We start from the raw sequence: 26,754 nt of genomic DNA, 5'->3' as shown, positions 1-26,754 counted from the left end.
GCAAACGTAAGAGGTGAGGGGCTCAGAATAACAAGTATGCTAGAGGTAGAGCTGCCCCATGAATAATGGCCCCCTGATGAGAAGGCTGCCTCTCAGCACCTCTTATTCCGACACACTTCATCCCCAAGGTATCAAAAACTTGGAGAGTCACTACATTATTTAACACTGCTCCAATTAACCGAATCTTCACCAGGGCACCAATTTAAAAACTTAATTCCATTATCGGAAATAATACTTAACCTTTTGGTGTTACTTAACCTAATTTGCAACACTGACAGGATCTGAGAGGCGCTCAGAGTCATATTCAACACTCAATGGTAGGGTAGAGGGAGAAAAGTTATGAATATATTTGTTCCAGTTCTTTTTTTCCTTCCTTTGCTTATCCCTTGGGGTATTTCCAAATTCTATAGTTTCTTACGTACACATCATTCTGAGGATCCAGAAAAACTGAACCCAGTTACATTCCCACCCAGTCCTAGGGCTTCACCACAGTTCCATCCACAGTGTCCTCCATCCCTTTTCTCTTTAGTGCTGTAATCTGCAATGGTACCAGCAGCCACATTTCTCCCAGTGCTCATGAGCAGGAGGTGCTACTTTTCATCTTTTTGTTACCAGCACCTTGCACACTGGCTGCTGATGGCAAAAGCTACTGGTTGTCAGACACCAACTGACTGGGCAATACTGCCTGGAAGTAACGTTTTGGATGGTTTAAGTCAAAGAAAAAGTGCAAATATACCTTCTAGCTGCCCCCCCCCTCAAATGCCCTTTTCAGGCAGTCTTTCTCCAATAGCCCAGGGCCTTTCTGCACCCACCTGGCCTCTCTCCTCCAGTTCTGTTAGCATCACAATAGAGCAGGATTTCCACTCCCAGATCATCCTCCAGAAGTCCTCAATGGTGTGGAGAAGAGGGCCCTGACTGGCAATGTAGGAATCCTTCTGCCGGTAGCCCTATACAGGCCAAATCAATAGCAGGAGTGAGGAGGTTTAGTGGGGAAGGAGAAGGGTCCTAGTGAAGAAGATAGGTCCTTAGGGAAGGATGGGGGTGGCTTGGAAGCAAATGTCTCTGAGGCAGAGCTCCCCTTTGGCCCAGGACCAAACTCTGACCAACTGGTCTCTGTCTTTGGTAAGAAAAGGGGGGGGGGGTACGGGGTTGAAGTGAGGAAGAGAATGGGATAGAAAGATCAAAGGTATTTTCAGCTTTTGGTTGTGGTTTACGTTGTGAATTTTTCTTTGCAGCTGTTACACTGGTGTGTACTCTTAGTCTCCTACCGCCTTCTGCTCCCTGGGGCCTGAAAGACCAGTTCACAGGAGGGGTATGTATTCTGCATTTGATGATGGACTCACAATCTTCCCAAGCACTGGGATGGCAGCAGTGCAAGGCAAAGCTGAATTTCCATGGGGTGTTGGCGCTCAGGGAACACAGCCACCACTTACATCAATGAAGGAAGCATTCACATAGTCTGTGTTCTCCTCGCCCCTCTTCACTGGAATGATCACTCTGTTGAATTCATCTGCAAGAAAGACAGCAGCAGTCTTTCCATCTTTCCTCCCAACCCCTGGGCAGAATTTATCCCAGGTGGGCAAGGACATGGCGAATCATAGCCCAGAGGGAGTGCCTTTGGTCTTCACATTTTTATTTCCAGAATCCACTAAAAAATTAGGAGTAACAAGAGGCAATGCCCTAATTTTTGTTTCCAAACTGATCATTAATACTGAGAAGTGGAAGAGGTAGAGGGTTAAGGGGGAATGGGGCACTAAGGCTTTGGGGTGGGAGAGGAGTCTCACATGGAATGATCTGTAAAACTCGGTTCTTCTTCATATTGGCTGGGAGGTTTCCAGTCCGCATCTTGTCATTCTGGATTTTGATTGATGTTAATTTCTGAATTGGGAGTGGAAGGGAAATATTACTGATCCTAGAAACTGAATTTGACAGGATGACACCTGTCATGGACTTCTGCCTCCAGGCTAGTCACCCTGGTTGCATGCCAGTCCTGTTCACATCCATGTGCTCTGTGCTTGAACAGTTTCTTTTGTCTTTAAGCTCAAAGAACAAGCCAAAAGAACAGGAAACATTGCCTTCTAGGCTCCTAGGGACCCTTCTGAGTTTCCCTTGGACTGGAACTTTAAAGAACTACAGAAAGAATCCTAACCCCACAGGAGAGTGCCTGCCCTCCCTCTCTCCCTTGCTGGTCTGCCCCTAGAAGCTGTTTCAGACTCTTTAGAAAACTTTATTCAAATGTCTATCTTCCTTTCCCTAGATTCTGAGGTTCCTTCTTGATCCTTGCCACTCAAAGTATAGCTGATAAACCAGAAGCATCAGCCTCATATCTTGTTAGGAATGTAGAATCTTGGGTCCTAACTCAAGACATGAATCAGAACCTGCACTGTAATAGAATCCTGAGGTAATTTTGTGCACATTAGTTCAGCAAGGATGACTTTAAGGAATTTGGTCTCCCCCACCCCACCCAGAATGGCTTATTTCTGAGCAGTGATGAGTGTGTGTCAAATTCCTTAGGTGTGCTGAGAACCACTGTTTAATGCAATATAGCAGGGACAATCACTATAATACATGGATTGAATCTGACCTGCTGGCTTCCATAAAAGTTTTATGGAAGCACAGCCATGCCTGTTTGCTTACATAGTGTCGATAGCTACTTCTGAGCTACAACAGCAGTATTAAGTAGTCACAACTGAGACTGGAGGGCCTCTAAAGCCTAAAACACTTATTCGCTAACCCTTTACAGAAAAAATTTGCTTTCACCACACATTATAATTGCTGTGGGGGTTGGAGACTAAAAAAATAAAAAACCATTGCCTCCCCCTCCTCCCCAAGACAGTTCAATGACTCTAATGTGCAGATGGATTGGCAATGACTCTGAATACAAGTAAAGGGTCAGAGACCTACCTCCTTAGCCACTACCTGCCTCTCAAGGGCATTCTCACCTTTCGTTGATAACTCTATAAGGAGTCAAGCATCCTATATTATCCAGATTAAAAAGGACCCCTCAGTCAGAGAGGGGATTCAGCTTCCACTCACCTTAAACTCTTCTTCTAATCCATTGTTGCTGGTCCCTGGGATTTTGTTGTATATTTTCTGCAGATGTGTTTCTAGAGAGGTCACTTCCAGTTCTGTATCTCCATAGAGATAGTGCTCCAGAAGGGCTTGGTATATGAAGACATACTGCATCTGAAACGCGGATGATGTCCATGTTCCCAGTTAGATACAACGTAGTCTTTGTGGGGCCAGGTCATTCCTCCCACCCCCATTTCATCCCAGTCCCCTTCTCCTTTGACCTGAGCAGGGGAAAAATGATTTGCTCTCCTTTCAGTTCAGTGAGGCAGGACTAGAAATACACGTGTCCCTCTGGGGGTGCTTAGCTGGGAAGGGTGAGCCCTAATTTGGCACCCTCCCTAGAGTAAAAGTCTGGAGAAAGGACAAATTCAACTCCTGCTCATTCTAAGAGCACAGGTTTGATAGTCTGAAGGGGCTGTAAAAAATCTGGTGACACACAAAACCTGTGCCAGCCTCCCTCCCAAGTGTCCTTTGAACTCTGTGCCCCCTAGCCAGAAGTCAGACATTGCTGAGCTGTGTTAGCACTCTGTGAGTACTGGCTTTCTCAGCTGCCCCCGTGCCTGTTTCCCCCAGGACCTGTTTCTTTTCTCTCTTATTTTTTTAAGAGGTGGGGTACAGGCCAGAGCTGCAGGGGGTGAGAAGATTCATCAGAGAAAGCAGGGAGCTGAACAGGCAGATGTACCAAAATACACTGCTGAGGGGAGCAGCAGGCGAGAAAGGAGAGGTCTGCTGCCCCATGTGGGTTGTTCCCCAGCCAACCAGGGATTGAACGCCAGCGAATGAACTTGTGCCGCAAAGGCTGCGACAGTCTCACAGTGCTGTTCTCAACCCCCTGCACCACCAGGGAGGCCCAGGTCCTGTTTCTTATCCTTAAAGCCTAGTGCAAGTGTCATTTTCCTTCTCATTTCCCTAGGGACAGCCTCTTCTGTGATTCACATTTCCTTTAATACATGATTTATAAGGGCCCCTCATCTCACTGTACGATGATTATTTACAATAACCTGGGAGACTGAGTAAGCCATTAGGTGGGTAGATGTTTTCCTTTCTGAAATGCCCCCAACCTCACCTCAACCACACATTACTCACGTCTGTCTGCACCATCTGGCAGCGCTGTGCCCGGATCCGGCTCACAAAGCCATACACGTCCACTTTCCGCTCTGTATGCATCATGTCCAGCATGGCATCAATGACGACAAAGGTACCTGTTCGCCCTACCCCTGCACTGTAGCCAGAGAGCAGGAGTGTTACCAGGAGGGCCAGCATGCCTTGTGGGAGCATACAGGGAGTGGGCAGCACAGGCCGGGCTCTTTCCTTAGGTTTTGAATTCTGAATAGGGTAGAGCTGGGACTCTCACGGAGCCAACAATCCACTATACCTTTACCTCTTGCTATCAGGGCAGGGAAGCCTGACACTCAGAGAGGTTCTGAAGGCTCCGAGTATACAAGGCAGCATTCAACCCAGTTTCTTGGCTTCATAGCCAAGATGGGGGTATTCCCACTCCCAATCCTGGAGAATCTTGCCCTTCCCTCTTTCCTCAAGGGCTCTCTACCCAGCACCAAACTTGAAGAGCTTCTCTGGGGGCCTCAACAACTCAACTGCTCTGTGCCAGTCTCCTTAGTCAGGGCCCCTACTCTCTCCCCTGATCTGGCCATGGGAGCAGAATGTAGTATGAGTGGGGAGTCAAGGGTCAGCCACACTAACCTGCAGTGGACCACGATGGCCCCTGCATACTGAGGGTTACAGGCCTTCACCTTCTTGAGGAACTTGAGCATGCCGATAGGGGTGAAAGGCACCCCAAAGTCTGGCCAGCTGGTGAAGTGGAACTGAGTGATGAGGCGCTGTGGTTTTCTGTTGGTCACGTCGCCCACCTGTGAAGTGAGGGTCAGAGACAACGGGGATGTGAAAGTGTGTCCAAGGAAGTTTTAACCACAGAAAATCTTTCCAGGAACCCCATGGGATAGGTAGGGCTGTTACTTTTCTCAGCCTACAGATGTGGAAAGTGAAATTCAGAAACATTGAACAAGCTGGCCAAGGTTCCAGAACTAGTAAACGGTTTCTGGTCAGAACTAAAATGCAGGACTTCTGATTATGGGAAGTCTCCTTTTTATAGTACCATGCTGTCCTCAGCTGAAGGTGACCTCTGCTCAGGTCTCCAGGGTCATTTTGAAGGGCCAGGAGCAGAGCCCACCACTGCCTTGATGTTAGGAGTCTTGGAGTAAGAAAGGAGGAAAGGTGAGACAAGTACCCAGGAGACTGCACTACCTCCTGATGTACCTGGTTCATATGTACTTTTCCTCCCAATCATAAATCTACTTCCTTATCTTTGACAAAGAAGTTCTCTGAGAGCACAGGTCTCTGGTTTCAGTCCAAACATACCACACACAGAGCAATTCCTGTCCACCCTGAGTAAGAGAAGGGATGCCACAGCCAGTGCTGCCATCGCAGTGGTTAGCTGATCCTGAGGAGAACTGAGAAGGGGGAGGGCAACAGTACCTGCTGAATGCAGAACTTCCGCACTGTGTAGTCCACCAGGACAGTCACATCCTCTACTGACACACGGATATTCCCATAGGTCCAGCAGCCTTGGTCTGGCCAATACTGGGCACATTTACACTGAAAGAAACAGACACACATGCTCTGATCTCAAGACCTCTCACTCCTAGCACAGGACTGGTGCTGGCTGTGGCCAAGTAATGGGGTTACCAGGCATGTATTTGGCAGCCACAAAAAGAAAAAGATCAGCCAGAGGAGGACTGGCTGTAGGTCAAGCCTGAGCCTTAGCTTCCTTTTTACTGCTCAGGGCCTCAGTTCATATAGCTCCCTCTGCCAAGACAGGATGAGGGACTAGAGAAGTCACGGGAGGAGAGTCCCTCAGTGGCTTTTCTATGACTTACCACCCAAGTCTTTCATGTTGTTTTGGAACCAATGTGATTGTTTCACTATCAGATATAGAGAAAATGCTGTGCCCTAAGCACACCCAAGATTAAGTGGAGGTTTCCAGGTCACACCGAAGTCTGATAGGCATACTGGCCTGATTTCTGTCTGGATGAACAGCTTGCACAGTAATGACCAAGGGTGGACACCCAGGCTTAAACTCAGAGCTGCAGTAGAGCAGTCCCTCTGCTGGGTCATGCCTGTATCAGGGGCCCTTCTACCTCATTTCTCCACTTACCTCCTTCCTCTCCTTCAGATTGGTCACCATGACGATGGTGGCTGTATTTTGTTCCCAGATCATCCTCCAGAAATCATTCACTGTTTCTTCTTTTGGTCCTAAAGCAGCCAATAAGCAAAGATGAGGAAAATATATACCAAGGAGACTACAGATACTGGAAAACTGGGACTACACATTCCTGATTTTTAGAAACCTGTCCCCACATGACCCCAGCTAAATAGCCAAATCCATCTATGCATCCACCCATCTCTATCTGAACACAATGTTTCCCAAGGATATTATAGTTGAACAGAAATCGTAACTGCTCACCGAAGAACTTACTTTATGGGCCAGGCAGCTTAAGTGCTTTATAACTTAGGGATTCTTTCCTAACATCCTTTCAGGTTGTCATCAGCAACAGAAAATTTGGGTGACATACTCAGGTTAGAATTTAAAATTTACCCCCCCCCCCACAGCCTTTTCTAGGAAGCCACCAGAAGATTTTTAAACAAAAATGAGATTGCAAACAGAGAGAAGTGGGATCTAACAGAGAGGAGAGGCTAATGGAATTCCCACAGTGTTGGTGAAGGAATGGCTCAGGATGATAACTCGGTCAGAGACTAGAGGGCAACCAATCCATAATGAAACCAAAGAAAGAAGGCTCTAACATGATTCCAAGTCTAACTGCAAGGTAGTTTGTAAGAGGATTAAATAATTATCATCTACACTAGTCAATACATAAAAATGGGCGGGTTAGACTAAAGAAGTGAAAAAGAAAGGAGGAAATCTTGGTTTTTATAAGTCTTGCAATACCTTTTTCTTAAATTTTGTATTCCCTTTGGTAAACAAAAAAAAAAAACACAATAGTATTGAAAAGAAAACAGTAATAGATGTAAGATACATACTAAGATGTTCAGAGGGGAAACTGTTTCACTACCTGGTAAGATAAGGAAAAACTTGGAGGAGGTAACATTTGGAGGAGGTAACATTTGAGCCATATTGTAAAATAGATCAGGTAGATGGGAGCGTAAAAAGGAGGTACAGAGAGAAGAGGCTTCCCAGGCACAGGTGAAGGGGTTAGCAGTGAGAAAGAACATGAGATGTCCAGGGGCTCTAAGTTCAGCCAGGTCATTATGAAGGGTGGTAGAAGATGGAGTTGGAAAGAGTGAGGGATGAAGGGCAGGCTAAAGGAGGATTGTCTCAGATAATGGGAAATCATTATAGGGTTTCCATGAGAGTCCTGACAAGTTTTGCATTGAGAAAGGTCCTTCTGGCAGAAGGTGTACTGCAACTTTGGTCTTTAAGAACCAGCAGCGAGGGTAGGGTAACAGAGCTGGAAGAAAGGTGGGAGGAGTGTATCGGATAGATCTTGAAGAAGAAACAAGAGAACTAATACTATTCAGATGAAGGGATCTGGAAGATACCAAATCTAATCTTATTAGGTGGATTACATTCCATGGGGACAGCCAGAGATTATAGGAGGAAAGCAGTTTTAGGACTGAGAAAGTCGTATATTATTTTTTGATGTTGAATCCAAAGAGTCTGTGGGGAGTATGCAGGTGGAGTGCTACAAAATTGTTTGAAAATGTGGCTTAGGAGCTCAAGAGATGTAGCAGTCAGTCAAACAGAGGTGGGTTTTAGATGAGATTTTTCAAAGAGAATATAGATGGGGAGAAGAAAAGAAGAACACTGTCAGCATTTCAAGTTTACACAGAACAAAATGCCTGGGAAAGAGAACAAGTAAGAGCAGATGTAGAGGCAGAAGAACTGAGAGAAAATGGTGCCATGAAAGACAGAGATGGAGTTTCAAGGAAGCTGACACCCACAAATTTGGGGAAAAACTATGTTTAAGGGGGCAGAAAGAATAAAAAGGCAGAGAAGGACTATTTAGAAAAGTGAGAAATCAAGAGAACTGAATGTCAGGAGAGAATTGAGGGGTTTCAAGGAGACTAAAGTACTGTGGAAAGGTTCAAAAGGACAGGAAGCTGGGAAGAGGTCCATCAGGAAGTCACAGGCAACCTAAATATTCAACAAATATTTTAGCATCAACAAGGTCCCATAGCAAATAAAGAGATAACTTGTGGTTGTTGGTGTCAAAGTTATCACTGAATAGGTGGTAGCTGAGCCGGAACTAGGAGGGCGGGCCTGAATGGACAGCTAAAGAGGGAGGGAAAGCAGACCCAGTTTGGCAGGCCCTGGCGGGAGACTGTAGAGGGCAAGCAGGCTCTGAGGCTTTCCCAACCACCTTGTACTTTCATTTTATCTCCATCACAGTTCTAATAGAACTTTCTAAAAACAATGGGAATGTTTTATATCTGTGTTAATATGGTAGCCTCTAGCCACATATTGCTACTGAGCCTTAAAATGTGACTAGCATGTTTGAAAAACTGAAGTTTGGGCCTCCATGGTGGCGCAAGGGGTTAAGACACAACCTATGAAGCTGTCCACAGCCTCTGCAGCACGAGTTCGATCCTGGCCCCAGCCGGCCAGGGACCAGCCCACATGGCGAAGCAGACCTCTCCTGACTTACCTGCTGCTCCCCTCAGCAGTGTACTTCGATCAATTTGTCTGTTCTGTTCCCCACTGTATCTGATGAATTCTCTCACCAACCCCTGACCCCATGCACCTGGCCTGTACCCCAGCTCTTGTATGCATAAATAAATCTTAAAAAAACAAAACTGAAATTTAAGTATTATTTAGTTTTAATTTAAAATTTAATTTTAGGGGTCTCCCTGGTGGTGCAAGGGGTTAAGCACAGCATTATGAAGCTATCTACAGCCTCTTCAACACAAGTTCAATCCCTGGCTGGCCGGGGAACAACCCAAATGGCGCAGCAGACGTCTCCTGGCTCGACCGCTTTTTCCCTCAGCAGTATTTCAGTCATCTGCCTGTTCTGTTCCCACTCTGTCTCTGGTGAATCCTCTCACCCCCTCACCCACACCTCTGGCCTGTACACCAGCTCTTGTATGCATAAATAAATCTTAAAAAAAAATTTGTTGAGTGACTAAATAAATGGGCTTTATGGGCCATATACATATATATATATATATATATATATATATATATTTTTTTTTTTTTTTTTTTTTTGTGGGACCCTCGCTGGTGGCCAGGGATAGAACTGGCGCTGCAGAGGTTGCGAGCAGCCTCGCAACCCAGCGCTCAACCGCTGCGCCACCAGGGGAAGCCCCCATAAAAATATTTTTAATGCTATAAACATCAAGATATTTTTCAGGCTATCAAAATATATATGGAACATGTATAGGACTGGCATTGGGTCCATTCTATGAGGGTTCCCAGAACACTTATTTGTGAATAGGGGTCCACGACCAGCTTGGCTCCTGTGAGGTAACCAATTCTCTCTAGAGAGTGATTCCAAATTAGAACACTTTTTTCTTTTTTTAAAGATTTGTTTATTTATGCATACAAGAGCTGGGGTGCAGGCCAGAGATGCGGGGGGGTGAGAGGATTCACCAGAGACAGAGTGGGGAACAGAACAGAGAGACTGAATGAAATACACTGTAGAGGGAAGCAGTGGGCGAGACAGGAGAGGTCTGCTGCACCATGTGGGTTGCTCCCTGGCAGGTCAGGGATCGAACTCGTGCTGCAGAGGCTGCAGATTGCTTTATAGTGCATTGCTTAACTCCTTGCGCCAGCAGGGAGACCCCCAAATTAGAACTCTTGAGCAGTCTGTCTAGAATTTAAGGTTCCCAAAGGGCCCCAAAGATAGAGGGCCTGATTAGATTGTGTTTTGTGTGAGTGTGAGTATGGCCTTCCCCTGTCTTTTTATGAACATTTATACAAGCTAAGTCATCAAGATGCAGGCCCTCAGTTATAAATGTCCAAGATAGATTACATTTCTTTCAGGTGATAATAAGTATAGAAAAGCCTCTGCATTCTTATTTAGCATTGGTGAGGGGGGAGTCAAACCCACTATGAGCACATGGTTAAGTTCAAGAGTAAAAAATTCCCATTACTGGGCCTCCCCGGTGGCGCAGCGGTTGAGCGCTGGGTTGCGAAGCTACCCGCGGCCTCTGCGGCGCCGGCTCGATCCCCGGCTGCTCCCCGGCCACCGGAGGAGGGTCCCACATGGCGCGCAGACCTCTCCTGCCGCCCGCTGCTCCCCTCAGCAGTGTACTTCGGTCCTTCTGCCTGCTCTGCTCCCTGCTCTGGCTCTGGTGAATTCTCTCACCCTCCCGCACTTCTGACTGTACCCAGTGCATGTATAAACCAAACAAACAAACAAATAATAAATAAATAAATAAGACATGCCTCTAGAAAATTAAAAAAAAAAAAAAAAAAAAAAAAAAATTCCCATTACTTTACCTTGTGCAGCAATGAATTTGTTCTTTTCTTGGTAGCCCTGGGTGGGGGTGGGGGACAGGGAGAAAAAAAGTGAAAACCAAAAATGAATTGGAATAAAATTCTCATAACTCCCAACCAGTTAACAAAGCCTCCCTTGTGAAAACGGTCCAGGCAATTAAAGATTTCCACTCTAGAAATTTCTAGGGATTAGCTTTGAATAGCAGGAATCATGACTTTTCTTAGAGAAAACAGATGAATTCCTTGACTGTGATTCACGCATACTTACAAACCATCTCTATTGCATATCTCCCTGTATCAGTAACTCTCAGAGGAAGAAATGTCCCTTGTTAGTTCAACACATTCTCTCTCCATTAGTTGTCTTTGAAAAAATTTTGGTAAGATATAGCTATACATATAAAATTGACCATTTTAGTGATTTTTATGTGTAAAGTTCTGTGGGCTTAATTAAGTTAACTTAATGGTTAGGGAACCATTCATCTCCAGAACTGTTTCATTTTCCTCAACTGAAAGTCTATACCCATTAAATAATTATTCCCTACTCCTCTATGCTTCTAGCCATGAATAACCACCAATCTACTTTGTTTCTATGACTCTGATTACTCCAGGTACCTCTAGGCATAGAAGGAAAGTCATAGAATATTTGTCATTTTGTGACTGGCTTACTTCACTTAGTATACATAATGTTTTTAAGATTAATCCACGTAGCATTTGGAAGGATTTTCTTTAAAAGGCTGAATAATATTCCATTATATGTATATGCCATATTTTGTTTCTCCATAGCATTTGGGTTGCTTCCACCATTAGGCTGTGTTTAATGCTGCTGTGAACATGAGTGTACAAATTCCATCATTATTCTCTTCAGAGCATCGTGTGCTTTAAAAATCTCTTTAGTTTGCTCTTGCTAGCTTGCTCTCTTTCTCTTTTTTAAACTTGGCTCTTTTCCTATATCCTATACTATATTCTCAAGATTTTCAAACCATCTCTGTAAACATTTTCTAGATTACTCTGAAAAACCACCTCACAGCTCTAGCTCTCCTCTCAGGTCTTGGTCCATAGTAGACGTGACCAATCTAACCAGATTTAGTTCATGTCAGGTGTTCTGTCTTGTTCTCCCTTTTCCTAGAGGGCCAGGCCTGCCTTTATTTTGTAATTATCTAAAGGAGGTGACTCTTACAGGAAAGCACATATTTAGATTCAGGTTTCTGCATAGGAAAGCTTTCGGAATGGTGACAGGGTAAACAGATAAATACATTTTAAACTATCCATATGATCTTTAAAAATATGAAATTACAAATAACTGTCCCTAATGTGCAGCTGAGAAGGTGCCAGTCGATGGCAATCATAATCATTCAAGCTAATAATGAGAAAAACTCAAGTTCCTTACATTGATGAATGAAGCATTGATATAATCAGAATCTGGAACTCCTTCAACTGGGGTCAGGTGGACTCTAGAGTGGTCATCTAGAAAAAAAGCAGTAATTAATATTCAATTAATTCCAATTTTATTTCTTAATGGCTCTGATGCAACCGGGTCAGTTGAGACATCTGTGCCTATGGGTACAGAGACACAAATATGTAAAGATGTCACTGCATCACTATTTATAACAAAATTTGGAGACACCTCAGCCAAAACAAGGGAACTATTTAAATATATTAATATACATCAACAATATGAAACAATAAGTAGTTGACAGGCAGAAGTAATTGCCAACATATAATGGCTGAAGAAGAAAGACTATTGTAAACTGCACACCAATTATATTAAAATATATATGTACATACATTCAGACACAAATAAAAAACTTAAGTGTCTTCAAATGCTTAGTATATGGGTTTCTATTACGCAGTCAAAAATACACCAAAAATTTTAAAAGAATGAGTTTAAAAAAAGGTTCAGATATTTTGCTCTCACATTCTATTGAATTATGGATATCCCATTCTGGAGACCACTGGCCTGAAAAAAATGTCTGTTAGGTTAGAGATCAACTGGGAAGGGGTTATAAAAAGAACTCTGCATTAGAAAGTCTTTGAAATGAGAACTACAAAAACCCCAACAACTCATTTCCTATCTGGTTCTAGTGAAACTACTCCTTGGTCTGCCACAAAAAATCTGGTTAAATACCTGGGGTTCCCTTGGAGGCTGTAAAGGTTCTTTCAGCCCAAAGGCATGATCTTATTCTTATTACCAGTCTTCCTATGATCTATTTCAAGATTCTTTCCAGATAAATACATTTTAAACTATCTACATGATCAGAAAATCTGCAATTTCAGGTTACATCCCAAGAAAACCTACAAACACACACTCACAAGGCAAGATGTTTACATATCGATTTTTTTCCTTGTTTTCTTCCTTGGAGGCAGCTTCGCAGGTGGCCTGAATAGGACAAGCAGGGAGAGCCTGAAAGGGTGAGAAAATTGAGGAATTACTTACAGGAATAAACACCAAACATACAACCTGAAGCATCAAATCCTGACATGGCAGCAAGTTCTATGTTTTCCTGGGGGAAAAAGATGGGCCCAGGTAAATAACACCTAACAGAGTGCACCTCTCCTTAAATAGCCTGCAAGCTACTTAAGAGTTTAACCCAGGAATGGGGGGGGGGGGGAGAGGGGGAGGAAGGGATGCACCTTTCTGCTACTGCAAGTGCAATATGCTCTTTCTAGATTACTATGTGGTTAGGGGCATGTTATGATGTTGGGTCAAAACTGACCACCCCTGTAATTAAGAAAGGGGACACAACTTATAGAGTGGGCATTTATCCCCATACTACCCACCACACAAAGGTAAAATGCATTTTGGAGTGATCTATATAGGCAGGACGTGGCTGGTGAGCTGAGTTAGGCCCTCTCTAGGAACCTGACCAGTGAGCACAGCAGCCCAGCCTCCAGCACCATGTGGCAAACAAACAAACAAACAAAAAACAAGGACAGGCAGGCAGGAGGGTGAGTGGGCATTCGGGCATTCACAAGGATTTAGCAGTTAGGAAGTCAAGGCTCTGAATGAGGTGATATTGAATCTGCAGCAGTTTTGGAGCAAATGTAAATTAGCAAGCACTAGGAGACGTGTGAATAAGCAAAAATGGTTTGACAGGAGTTAATTGGAAATGTGTGAACTTGAGCAAATCTGTTAAATTTTCTAGGCCCAAATTTCCTCATCTGTGAAACTAGGATAATATCCGTCATTTTAGGCAGTAAGATAATCTCATGTCTGTCACATAAGTGTTTAATAAATTAGTTTTATAGGAGTAGGATGTTCAACTTAATTAATTGAACTATTTTCTTCTCATATGTTCCGTATATTCAAAACTAAGAAAACAAAAAGGGAAATAATTTAAATTTCCTAACAGAGATAACCTTTCTGTAAGTGATTAGGATATATGCTTTACAAGCCTTGAAAATATTCACACTCTCTGATCTAGCAACTAGATCAGAATCTAGCCTAAAGAAATAAAATTTTCTTTTTTAATTATTTACTTCATCATGGTTAGAAAGACCCAAAACTGAAAACAACCTTAAGTATTCAGCAGTAGGGGAACAGTTTAGGCAGTTTATGGTTCATGTATTATTTCTTTCATTCTGTCAACAAATATACATTGTGTACCTATTATGTACCAGACCTGGCACAGAGTAAACACTGGTGAATCAATCGTATACACAGTTCTTGCTCTCATGGACAATACACCTTGTTTGTAAAAAACAGTCATTAAACAAATACAAAGATAGATATAAGATTACATACCATAATAAATGCAATGAAAGAACAGAATGCTACCAGGCAAAGTATCAGAAATGCCCAAATACTCACATTTAGAATAAGGGTAGATCTCTATAAGGAAGGATGAGTGTGGAAAATAGTATTCCAGGAACAGAAAACATCATCTGTGATGACCCAGGGAAGGAGAAGGCTTGGCTTGTGTGAGGAACTGAAAGGTCAGGAAGGTGTAACAGAGAAAGTATGGTTGGTGGGGATGGCAAGAAGTGGGAGATGAGCTTAGCAAGGCTAGATCATCTATTTCTATGTAGATTTTTGAACAGAGAGTTTGAATTTTATTTTAAGTGCATGAGGAAACCATTCAAGGTTTTTAAACTGCAACCCAATTTACATACTAAAGAATTACTCCGACTGCTAGGTGGAAAATGAACAGAGAAGAAGGTAAGAATTGAAATGTGAAAAGATGACACTACAAGGAAATGGATGCAAGCGAAATATATTCTGGATTTAGAATTACTAAATTTGGAGATGGAATGAAGGGAAGGTGGGTTGGGGAGAAGAGGAGACAGCAATGAAAAAGGCGCTCAGGTTTCTAGCTTTGATAATCAATTTATATAAACACACACATACACACACACACACACACACACATATATATATGATTAAAAAGCAATGATATCCTAAAAGGAGCCAATGTTGCAAGATGAAAGCAAGAGTTTTAAGAAAGAAGCATATGTATTTCCTGGGAACCAGCAAGATAATGGCAGGATAAACTGAAATGAAAGACCTTAAGTTAAAGGGAGTTAGGGTTGCATAAAGTCCATCTGCCCTCATTTACTTTCAGAGCTAAAACCCTGGAGGTTCTGCATGTTATTTACTAAGAGAGGCATTTCCCTTAGACTCTATGCTGTCAGTACATGAAGGGGAGAAAACTTTCATGGACCCCTGCACATGGAAACAAGACTACACTTTAGACTGGAATCTCCCAATTCACCCACAGTTTGCCTTCTCTTCATCCAGATAGGCTAGATTTCCTCAGGTTTCCACCTAGGTACAGGACAGGATGAGATACAACTATTTAAAGCCCCCATAACTAATCCAAAGCATTACTCTTCTATATCCCTTGTCAAAAATATGAAACAGGCCATGACAGTAAGACTCTTAAAAGTAGTCCTCAGAGATGATGACAATCATCACACTTCATAGTCCAACCAGAACCTCTAGATACCCAAGTCATGATGGAGAAACACTTGGTTTCCAGTTAGGTGGAGGCTCCTAAAAGAAAAGTTAGGAATAAACAGGAGCCACTGCGTGATAAGAGAAAGAAAGGGCCTGACTGGAGAACATCATGCTAGATGCAAAAGGTCAGACTGAAGAGCATAGGTTGGGGATGAAAACAAAGGGAATCCTATTCTGCTCTGTTTTTACTCTAAAAACACCTAGTCCACAAAATTAAGTGAAACAGCTGAACCAAAGGCTGTAAGACGTTAACCTTAGTAACTAAAGGCTGTAAGACGATTAATGCCACAGGTGGCATTAAAGATGATTTCATCCCTTGCTGATAATAGCAAGACCATGTAAAGTCATTAAAAAAAAAGGGGGGGGGTTTTAAATTTTTAGATTAAAAAAAAGATAATCATCACCCAATTTAACTTAGAAGTTTTCTTTGGGCCCTTTTCTTGTCATATTCTTTTCCTTCTCTCAGGTACACTTGGAATTTTGTTTATAATTATCTTGCTTTGGATCCCAAATATTTTGTATCCTTAAACAATGAATTTTTATTGTTCAGTCTATTTTTTAAAATAAAAATGGAATAATGTTTCCACTGATAACTTTCCCTTTTTGCTTAACATGATGTTCTGAAGATTCATCCAGGTTGTTCTATATAGTCAAAGTTCATTCACTTGAAGTACTTTGTAGTGCTCCATTTTGAGAGTTTCCATTCCACTACTGATGAATATTTGGGTTGTTTACAGTTAACAATCCTGTTTTAAGCACTAATTTGTATGTGTTTCTTTGTGCACACAAGAATCTCAGGTATAAGTATCTTTAACTTTACCAGGCAAGGTCACATTGTTTTTCAAAGAAGTTGGGCCATTTTTACTTTCATCAGCTATGCAAAGTGTTAGTTATTTTGTATTCTTACTGACATTTGCTGCTGTTAAGACTTTCAATGTATCAAATGTAGCTTTAAAGTACATTTCTCTGATTATTACTGAGGTTCACCGCCTTTCCACAGTCTACAGGTAAACGGGGTTTCCTCCTCTATGTAGTAGCTAGCCAAGTGTTTTCCTCATTTTTCTACTTGACTGCTTATAGTTATTTTCTTAATTTCTAGCAGTTCTTTATATGTTCTGGATGCTAATCCTTTACTGGTCAAATATCTTTCACCAAGTTTGTGAACTGCTCTTTCATTTTCTTTATATCTATTTATGAATAAAAGCTTTGAATATGTAGTCAAACTGATCAACACTTACGTCTTAAGAAATCCTTTCCTACTGTGAGATCATAAGTATAATTTCCTATGTTATTGTCTCTACGTTTCAATGTTTTGTCCTTTAAATTTCAGTGGTTAAACCAACTGAATTATTTTTATGTTTAGTATGAGATGAGAGTTCAATTTCATTTATTTCTATAGGGTTACCCGATTGTCCCAACACTATTTATCATAAAGACCGTTCTTTCCCCACCAAAGCTACAATAGCATTTCTGTCATGAATAGGTTTCCATTTATACATAAATCTGCTTTTGGGCTATTTTATTCCATTTGTCAATCCATCTATCCCAGGCTCAATACAAAACTGTCTTAAATACTAAATTTTATAGTAACTCTTTATATCTGGTAAGGTAGGTCTCCTCACCTTGTTTTCTTCTTCAGGAATGTCTTGGCTATTCTTGAATCTTTTCTCCTCCATATAAATTTTAGAATCAGCTTGTCAAGTTCCACAAAAAACCTGTTGGGATTTTTATTGGAATTGCATTGAATCTATATATCAATTTGGGGAGAATTGACATCTTACAATATTGAGTCTTCTAATTCATTGATCTTAATTAACTTCATTAGTTTAGGCTTTTTTTTAAATGTCTGAACATTTTTGTAATTTTTTCCAAGCATTTTGTAAATCTTTATTTTCTCTTAGATTACATTTTGGATGCTATGTAAGTGGCATCCTTTAAAAATTAGTATCAGATTTTCTGATTGTGGCTTATGTATAGAAATGCATTCATCTTTATGCTGCTCAGCAAAGTGGCTAAAATGATTTTTAACTCTAATAGTTTATCTGATTAGTTTTTGGGTTTTCTCTGAGAAAAATATTCCCCTCTGTGAAAAATGTATATTGTGTTTCTGCCTTTTCAATCCTTACACCTTTCACTTCTTTCTTACCTCACTGTGCTAAGATCTCCAGAACAGTACCAAATCTCATTCACTTTTAAGTGTGAATCCCTTTGCAAATAAGTACTCTCACCTAACAGTCACCAGTGCCTGAATACTTGCTGTGATGGGGGATCTACTACCACCCAAGGCAGTTCATCTCATCTTGCACAGTTCAGATCACAATATACATGTACACAATTTCTTTTGTATTTCCTTTGTACTGACTAGTGTAAAACCCAAAGGTAGCTACAGCCTCCACTGTGCTTTAGGAAGGCTGAACCAACTCCATGGAAGGCTGGATACCAAAGCCTTTGACACAGTTCCTGCTAACTCCCATAGGACTGGCATTGATTCACTTAGAGACAAGTCATTGATGTAGAGGCTATTTTGCCTCTGCCTCAATTCAGATGTCACACAGTTCTGTCATCAGATTATATACACAAGTCTTTTTCACCTGGAAAGCCAAGAACTAAGCTGTCTTTCCTTAACCAAGGGTGTGTGTGTCACATTTCAAAATACACAGATTTTGACTACTTCATTGGCTCCATCTCTTTCCTTCTCTTTTCTCTAGCTTATCTGCTTCCTCATAGGAGCTAACTTTTATTTTTAAAGCTCTGAACATGCTCTAGGGACTCCAAAGTGGCTTTTCAAAGTTTCTTTAAACGAATTCAGTATTTCCTTCTGAGACAAATGTTGGGAAATAAAAAAGTTCCAGCTTATTATCTCTAGGATAAGATCCATAACCTGGAATTTCCAACCATGGTGGACATTCAGAGAAATGCTACACACACACTTCTAGTCTGTCAAAGATCTGTACACAGCTGTCATGCCCTATGCCTATTATACTTTCAGCTGTCCACTCTAATGGTCCCGTTTTTCTCAGGAACAACTTCCCACTTAGTGACATTCCTTTTCATGGATCCCTGACCACAAAACTATCTTCCACAGTATAAATCCATTAAAACATAATGCGTATTATGCTAAAACCAATTAGTTTTGTTTACCATATTTTAAAAAAACTCTTCTTTTTAAAATATTGTAAAGAGAATATGCTTGTAAAAGAAAGTCAATTAAGCAAAAAAAAAAAAAAAAAAAAAAGAAAGTAGAAGTTCCCCATTTTGGTACCTTCTTAACTGCCTTGTAAATAATCACTACTCACAGTTCACAGTATTCTTTTTGATTTTAAAAAAATATATTAACACACTCAAATACACATGGATATACATAGTTGTATATTTTCTGAATGAAGATTATATAATATACTCTTCTGTAATGGGTTTTCTCCCGTAACGATGACTTGGAGATCTAAGACAACACATTTAATGACAGTACAGAATTTCATAAGGGATGTAAGAAATCATTTAGCCATTTTAATATTTCATAGGTACTGCCTTTTCATTTAATTTTCTTTGCTATTATAAATAATGCTGTCCAACAAAGCAAAAACAGACAATTATACATCAGAGACATACTGCAGGGGAGGAGGAGGGAGAGGATCAGAGGGAGGGAGGAGAACAGGGGACTGAGGTGATGGTGCACGGGTACACTGGGGCAGGAAATTCCATGGGGACTACACCAGAGGGGGTGGGCGGAACCAGATATTGTTTAAAAATGAACAGCAATGCAAAAAAAAAAAAATAATAATGCTGTAGTGTCATCCTTATACAAATACATATTTGTGCACAAGAAATTTTCTGAGTGTCCCAAAAGTTAGGTCAGGTAATACAAGCATTTAAAATTTGTCAAATCCATTACAAAAAAGGAAAACTACAGACCAATATCCCTGATGAACACAGGTGCAAAAATCCTCAACAGAATCTTAGCAAACAGAATTCAACAATACATTAAAAGATCATACATCATGACCAACTGGGATTTATTCCTGGAATGGCTCCACATATGCAAATCAATTGTTGTAATTCGCCATATTAACAAGGAAAAACAAAAATCCTATGATCATAACAATATATGCAAAGAAGGCATTTGACAAGATGTAGCACACATTTATGATAAAAATTAGTAAAATGGAGTTAGAAGGGACATACCTCAACACAATAAAGGGCATATATGATAAATCCACAACTAACATCACATTCAATGTTGAGAAACTGGAAGCTTTTTCCCTAAGATGAGGTACATGTCAAGGAGGTCTATTCTCACCACTACTATTCAATATAATATTGGAAGTCCTAGCTAGAGCAATTAAGCAAGAGCAAGATATAAAAGGAACCCTAACTGGAAAAAAAAAGCAGAACTATCACTATCTGCAGATGACATGATTAACATACATAGAGAACCTTAAAGACTCAATTAAAAAACTACTAGAAACAATACATCATTAAAGTGTCAAACTACAAAATTAGTATACAAAAGTTTGTTGCATTCCTATATGCAACTAATAAACTAGAAGATAAAGAGATCAAGAAAATAATCCCATCTACAGTAGCATCAAAAAGTATATTGGGCCTCCCTGGTGGCGCAGGGGGTTAAGTCTCAGCACTGTGAAGCTATTGGCAGCCACTGCAGCATGAGTTTAAACCCTGGCCAGGGAGCTAACTAACCCACATGGCGCAGCAGACCTCTCCTGTCTCGCCTGCTGCTCCCCTCAGCAGTGTATTTCAGTCAATCCACCCATTCTGCTCCCCACTCTGGCTCTGGTGAATCCTCTCAACTCCCCCCGCATCTCTGGCTTACACACCCCAGCTCTTGCATGCAAAAATAAATAAATCTTTAAAAAAAAGTATTAAGCATCTAGGAATAAATTCAAGGAAGTGAAAGACCTGCTCAATGAAAACTATAAGACAGTGCTAAAAGAAATAGAAGACAGGAAATGGAAAGATACTATCATGCTTACGGATTAAAAGAATAGACACATTCAAAATGTCCATCTTGCCAAAAACAATTTATAGATTCACTAAAATCCCTATCAAGGCTCCAAGGGAATTCTTCAAAGAAATAGAGCAAATATTACTAAAATTTATATGGAACCACAAAAGACTGAATAGTCAAGGCAATTTTGACAAAAAAGAGGCCTGGTGGTATCACACACCCAGACTTGGTACATATAAATGATGAAATACTATTTAGCCATAAAAAGATGAACTCTTGACATTTGTGACAACATGGGTAGAACTGGAGGGGGTTATGCTAAGTAAGATAAGTCAGAGGGAAAAAGACAGATATGGAATGATTTCACTTACATGTAGAATACAGATAAACAAAATAAAGGAACTGCCAAAACTAAACTAATACATGGTCTAGAAATTAAGGTTACTAGAGAGGGAAGAATTGAGGCTACTAGAGAGAAGGTAGAGGTTGGGACAAAGCAGGGAGAAGGCCCAATGATACATGGTAAAGGGATCCGGGTATTCTAGGGGTGGGTGTACCTTGATATATATCTGAAGAGGGCTGAACTTATTCCCTTGAATCATATTCAGTGCTGTGGACCAATGTTAACTCAATAATAATGAAAAAAATTTCAGTTTCATCTCCCAAAATAAAATATAAAAATTGTCAAATCATTCTTCCAATGCTACACCAATTTAAACTTGCTCTACCTATGTCTAAGAGTAACTATGTCCCGATACCTTTATCCATACTTGATCTCAATCTTAATTTTCAACCAAATAGGACTAAAATATTGCTTAGTTTTAATATGTACTTCACTGATCACTAGACATACGTGAGCTTCTTTTTAAATTTATTTATTTTTAACTGAGTTAGTACTTGGATACCCCCATCAGGTATAGCCGCCATAGTGCACCTACCACCAAATCACTCATAGTCCATCATCATCGTTCATTGTGCTTCCTTCCCTCTTTGCTCTTAACCCTCCCCACTCTGAGTGCTTTCATTCTGTAGTCAGCTTTCATGGATTAATTTTTATGCTAGTCTTATCTGATTCTTAGTTTCTCTATAGTCCACATATTAGTGACACCAGCCAGTATTTATTTTTTCATGTTTATAAAATCATTTATTTTTCTGCTGCAAACTACCAATTTTTCTATTGCAATACTTTTTTCTCACAGGTTAGAAGTTCTCTCTGTATTATGGGAAATCCTCTAGCTGCCTGTGGCAAATAGTTTCTCCCAATTGGCCACTTTCCTTATGGCATCATTCATCATAAAGACAGTTAACATTTTTTTTTTTTTGCCATTGGAATCATGTCTTTATTTTTTTGAATTATTTTATTTTACATAATTCTTATATCATTTTTGCATAATGTATGCATTTTCATTTTGGTTATACTCCCCATATAATTCCCACCCCCTTTTTCTGACCCTAATCCCTCTTCTCCTCCTCCCACCCCCCACTGTAGTGTGAGACAGTTAACATTTTAATATATTATCTTTCAATCTACCCCCCATCTTGCTTCTGAACCTTGTGTTTTGCTTAGAAAGGTCTTCTCCATCCCATAATTACAAGAATTTTTTTTCATGACCGACACAAATTGGTTATTATTCCTCTTCTTTCTTCCCAAGGTTAATTGATCTCAAGCACAGTTATACCTGACTCACACTGTGCCAATCAGATTCCCTCTCCCAGGATTTTAAAACCTGGAAAGAAGCTGGGGGTCCCTAGAGGGATCGAGAGTCACTGAAAAAAGCCTGTCCTGCCCAAGGCTTGGTAGTCTAACTCATTTTTTTTCATTTTGCCAGCACCCCCACTGTATTCACAAATGAGGGTCTTGTTATTGATTTTTGCTTAATTGAATTGACTTCTCTTGTTTTTAAATGAAGGAGCTTAAATATTAACTGACTTAGCATTTAATATCAGTGAGAGTGATTCCTGAAAAACTCTTGGGGGGAAATATAAGTGATGTGACTCTGATCATTTGGTTCAGATGAAGGGAAAGGAACTGTCAACCAATTCCTGGAATGTGAAAAAGCAGGCTGCTCATTGTTCACAACTGCTTAGCAGTTTACTGAGTTATTGTTTGCTATCACCTGGGATGTGTTCTAGCTGGTGGTAAAGAGGTGGGGGAGTTTTAATTAAAAGGTGACAGGAAGTGTTGAAACCAAGGAGGATTACTTCTGACAACACTAGATAACAAGAAAAAGTCTAGTTCCAGTATCAAATGTTCATCTCTAAAAGACAGCAAAAGACTCACGATCTTTCTATGTGCTATGTATTCTGATAAACCAAATCTTAAGACTTATGAATTTTGTTGGTTGCTGAATTTTAATGTCAATGGAATTCACATCTTTCCTGAGTTGCTCATGTGAAAGACAGGGCTTTAAGTGAGACGACAGACAGGATGCTGAAAGAAACAGGGATTTCAGAAGTCAATGTCCAAAAATCTCTATTATGTCCTCTACCACAGCTTGCTTTCAGTGTAAAAACTGTCCCACAACCCAGCTATCATAGCTCATGGATTATCAAGACCTATAGAATAAGATACAAGACAGAAAAGCAAAGCTCTAACACCTAAAGGAAACTTTAGGAATTCACTGGGTTAGATCATCAAAAATTTCAGAACAGTTATTGATACAGATTTGGGGGATAGTGACCAAAGACGACAGAGTATAATTTTTGGCCAAAATTTGGCCAGAATATAATTAAGGCCAAATTTCTGGTTGTGGTATGGTCAATTAAACTGAAATTAGGGTAACAGCTCTGGAAACTGGCCACTGGAAACCAGGATTAAATGCTGGCTGGATTTAGGTAGGTAACAATGAAAAGACAGGAAGGGCCTGGCACAAAATAGAGATCAGTTTCACAGGATCCAACAGGCTCAACCCTACTGTTGACATCTTCACCATGTCCCTGATGGGATCTACAACCTGTGCCTTGCAGGAAGGGTATATTGGTGAGAAAAGCACTGGAATTTTTTAGAACTGCTTTCCAAAAGTATATATCCCAGACTGGAAGGGACTGACTTAAAAATGGGATTCTTGATTTTAGTGATAAAATACCTTCAAGCAAGATATTATAGTATCTATTCCACCAGACATCAGGATCTAAGCAAAACCCTGGGTAGTGGGTAACTAGAAAAAGGAAGTATTTATGCTCAATGCATATGTTTACCAGATGGCACTACTAAAATCCCATGAGGCGTTAGCCCTTTCCCTCACTACCCCAGTGCTGACCCAGCAGGCCTATGGATATAGTGTTGGATGGCAGCAAGGCAGATGGCTCTCACAATATTTACCTGAATTTGCCTACCATGCCTCTGGCAACACCACCTCCATCCACAGATTTACTGGAACACGTGAGATCTTAAGGAATATTGCCCCCAAATTAAGAACTCATTTCACAGAAAAAGAAATATGACTGTGGGGTCACATACCTTATCACCCAGAGGCAGCTGGGACTACAGATTTCAGAATAGTGGAGTGTCTGTTGGAAAACTATGGCGCTGTCTTGTGGGATGAGGTAAATGTTCTTAATCATTAATGAGCATTAAATGGTGCTGTTTTCCCAACAACCGGAATAAAGAGTGCAAACTATAGTTGATCCTTGAACAAGGTGGGGGTTACAGGGGCTGACCCCTCTGTTCAGTCAAAAATCTGCAGAAAACTTTTTCCTCGCCCCCAAAACTAGTACTAGCCTGCTGTTGACTGGAAGTCTTACTGATCACAGCTGATGAACATATATTTTGTATGTTATATGTATTACATACTGTATTCTTAAAGTAAGCTAGAGAAAACAAAATGTTAAGAAAATTAAGGAAGAGAAAATAAGCTTACTATATTTATTGAAAAAAATCTGACTAAAAATGATCCACACAGTTCAAAGCTGGGTTGTTCAGGGTCAACTGCATTTCATGAACTCCTGCCAGGTAAATGGTCTCTTGCTTCAACCCTTACTTCCATTCCATCTATTGTCCACATGGCAGAGTGTAAATCTAACTAATCTCTTCATACTCCACTCCTGCAAGCTACTCAGCAGTGTAGCAGATAAAAGTGGTATCTGCCATCCAATAACCATTCTTCCCATCCCCCTCGGTCCCATGTGAGCCAGTTCCCATTCTGTGCAGTTGTCCACCTATTCAAGCATGAGTCAGGGTTAATCTGGATTGGTCTCAGCCAGTTGCAGTAATACCATTTTTCCCTTGCTTTTGACTGGTTTAAGGAGCATGTGACAAGGGAAGTCCCCAGAGCTTTGGGGAAAGCGTTCCTCACTGATTAAAGAAGACACACAGGAAGAAACAATCTTTTTTCCATCATAACTGTAACAGTTATTTAGCCTAAGGGACAAAGCTGACAGATGGCTGGGTGGAAAGGTAGAAAGGAGAAAAAGTTTAACAATGCTCAAGTTGATGCATCAACCAATTTTGGACCTATTTGTCTATGTCCTCAAATCCACCCCCGTCCCCCTAATCATTACTACCTGAGGTTAATCTACCAGCACCTCTAGTCTTAACAACAATTACAGTCCCTAACTGTATTCCCTGTATCTTATCCTGGTCTCCCCACAGGCTATTCTTCATTACAGCTGCCAGAAACAACTTTTCAAAATACAAATCTGGTTGGCTTTCCACTTCTCTCATGACAATCTGCAAGATCTATCACCTGGTCCAGTCTTCTCCCATAGTTTCATGTCTTATTACTCCCTTTGATCTCTATCCTTCACGCACATATGGGCCTACTGTAATTTTTTTGGATGTGCCCTTTTCTCACCAACCCTCCCTACTTATAGTTTGCTCATGCTCATGTTCCTGGAATGTTCCCTATCCCACTTTCCCTGCTGTGCTTGCCTACAATTAGGTTTTGGTTAAAACATCATTTCTTTAAGGAAGTTCTAGATGTAGGGTCAAACTGGTGAGCTGGAATCACCAAATGGTAGATTCATAAACAGGTTCTGCTTCCTTGAGGGAGCTATAAAAAATACTAATCTAAATATCTAAGGTGAAGCCTGTGATCTACAGTTTGCCATGGTCCTCATTTCCTACAATGATCTATCCCTATTGTTGACTGAAGACTCTTTCCAAACCCTGTTCCAGACCCTAATGATCAGCTCTTTTAACATAGACTCCTACAAGTGTGTAGCAGTCCTTCATGTCCTGTAATTGCTGTCTGAACTTATTTTTGTTCTTGTTTGTGGGGGTTTCCTTTCTGGACAGCAAGTTCCCTGAGTGCAAAAACTGTTATCAGTTTTTGCTCCCCATTAAATTCCTAGCACCTAGAATACTAGCTGGTATACAGTAGATGCTTGGTAAGTATTCATTAAACAAAGTAACAGATGTGATAATGGATGGATGGATGGATGGATGGATGGGTAGGTAGATTAGTGAAGTAAATTGTTTTTCACTTCCTGTCCATGAGCACATAGGAAAGGAATAAGATGAATTTTGCAAAAAATTTCTCACCTCTTAACCCATTAGAAACCTGTTTTCTATGCCATGACTCAAAAGGTTTGACCTTAGGTCTGCTTTCCTCCCTGCTGACAGACCAGCCTCAACAAGAACTCACATTGAATTCTTCCCTGAAGAGTTTATTGTCATCGGCCATCCTCCGATTAATCTCCTCTTCCAGCTTGTCCACGGGCAGGGGTGGGTACTTCCTGTTGGTGCTTGGGGATCTGGCCAGAAGCGGTACACTCTGGGGCTCTGCAGTTCACAAAAGGAGGCTGGTCAGGTGCTCTGTAGTAACACACCCTTCTCTGGATACTAAACTGGGGGTAGGGGGGGGGGTTTCCACCTCAAGATCAGGCCTCAAAGAGCTAGGGCTTCCCTCTTCAAGTCTTTTTTTCCTTTTTAGGATAAAGAAGCTGCTAATTTCTTGATTTTCTTCTCTATCAAGGTTCCCCATGCCATTACGGGGTGGCTTACCCACATCCTCAGTGCGGCCATTGGATAAGCGGAAAGAATTGGAATGGCTCCCAGCTTGCTTATATTTCTTAAATCTAATGAGGAAAGGTCATAGTGAAAAAATAAAAACAGAAGAGGTCAGTCATTGCACTTGTATTTACACTTACCAATTCAGCTTTTCTAAATTTCCTTTATCAAATAAACAGACTCATTTAGAGGCATTTCCTTCACATGCTGGGGAATCTCCATTACATGGTGAATGAGCTCAGAATGTTCATGATCACCCTCAGCACATCAGAATCCAACCCAGGTAACACCAACAGAATAGTCTGACTTATATGGCTTCTCTGAGCAGCTCCTGTTCCAGG

The 26,754-nt window shown here is 41.0% G+C and overlaps 1 protein-coding gene and 1 long non-coding RNA gene across 6 annotated transcripts in view; one reads left to right on the top strand and one right to left on the bottom strand.

The window, feature by feature from the left end:
* Positions 1-26,754, bottom strand: part of PTPRA (protein tyrosine phosphatase receptor type A) — a 121,335-nt gene that overhangs the window by 6,386 nt on the left and 88,195 nt on the right. For 4 of the 5 annotated variants that reach the window (XM_037498056.2, XM_037498058.2, XM_037498055.2 and 1 more), the window contains 13 exons: positions 26,408-26,481; positions 26,049-26,185; positions 12,854-12,944; positions 11,931-12,007; positions 10,547-10,583; positions 6,245-6,342; positions 5,566-5,685; positions 4,774-4,940; positions 4,159-4,294; positions 3,037-3,186; positions 1,785-1,878; positions 1,434-1,510; positions 813-947 (listed from right to left, as the gene is read on the bottom strand). In XM_037498056.2, coding sequence (XP_037353953.1) covers positions 813-947; positions 1,434-1,510; positions 1,785-1,878; positions 3,037-3,186; positions 4,159-4,294; positions 4,774-4,940; positions 5,566-5,685; positions 6,245-6,342; positions 10,547-10,583; positions 11,931-12,007; positions 12,854-12,944; positions 26,049-26,185; positions 26,408-26,481 — 1,393 coding nt within the window. Of the gene's footprint in view, positions 1-812; positions 948-1,433; positions 1,511-1,784; positions 1,879-3,036; positions 3,187-4,158; positions 4,295-4,773; positions 4,941-5,565; positions 5,686-6,244; positions 6,343-10,546; positions 10,584-11,930; positions 12,008-12,853; positions 12,945-17,119; positions 17,213-26,048; positions 26,186-26,407; positions 26,482-26,754 lie in introns of those variants that run through there. The other variant, XM_037498059.2, reaches the window with a different exon arrangement.
* On the top strand, positions 893-26,528 carry LOC129146110 (uncharacterized). The gene is made up of 3 exons (XR_008552601.1): positions 893-1,122; positions 1,236-1,312; positions 26,379-26,528. It is a non-coding gene; the product is annotated as an uncharacterized LOC129146110 (long non-coding RNA).

This window comes from Talpa occidentalis, unplaced genomic scaffold (genome assembly GCF_014898055.3).
Source record: "Talpa occidentalis isolate TD23 unplaced genomic scaffold, MPIMG_talOcc4v2.1 talOcc4.10, whole genome shotgun sequence".
In the NCBI taxonomy this organism is placed as follows: Eukaryota; Metazoa; Chordata; class Mammalia; order Eulipotyphla; family Talpidae; genus Talpa; species Talpa occidentalis.
This window is presented reverse-complemented; position numbering and strand designations above follow the sequence as displayed.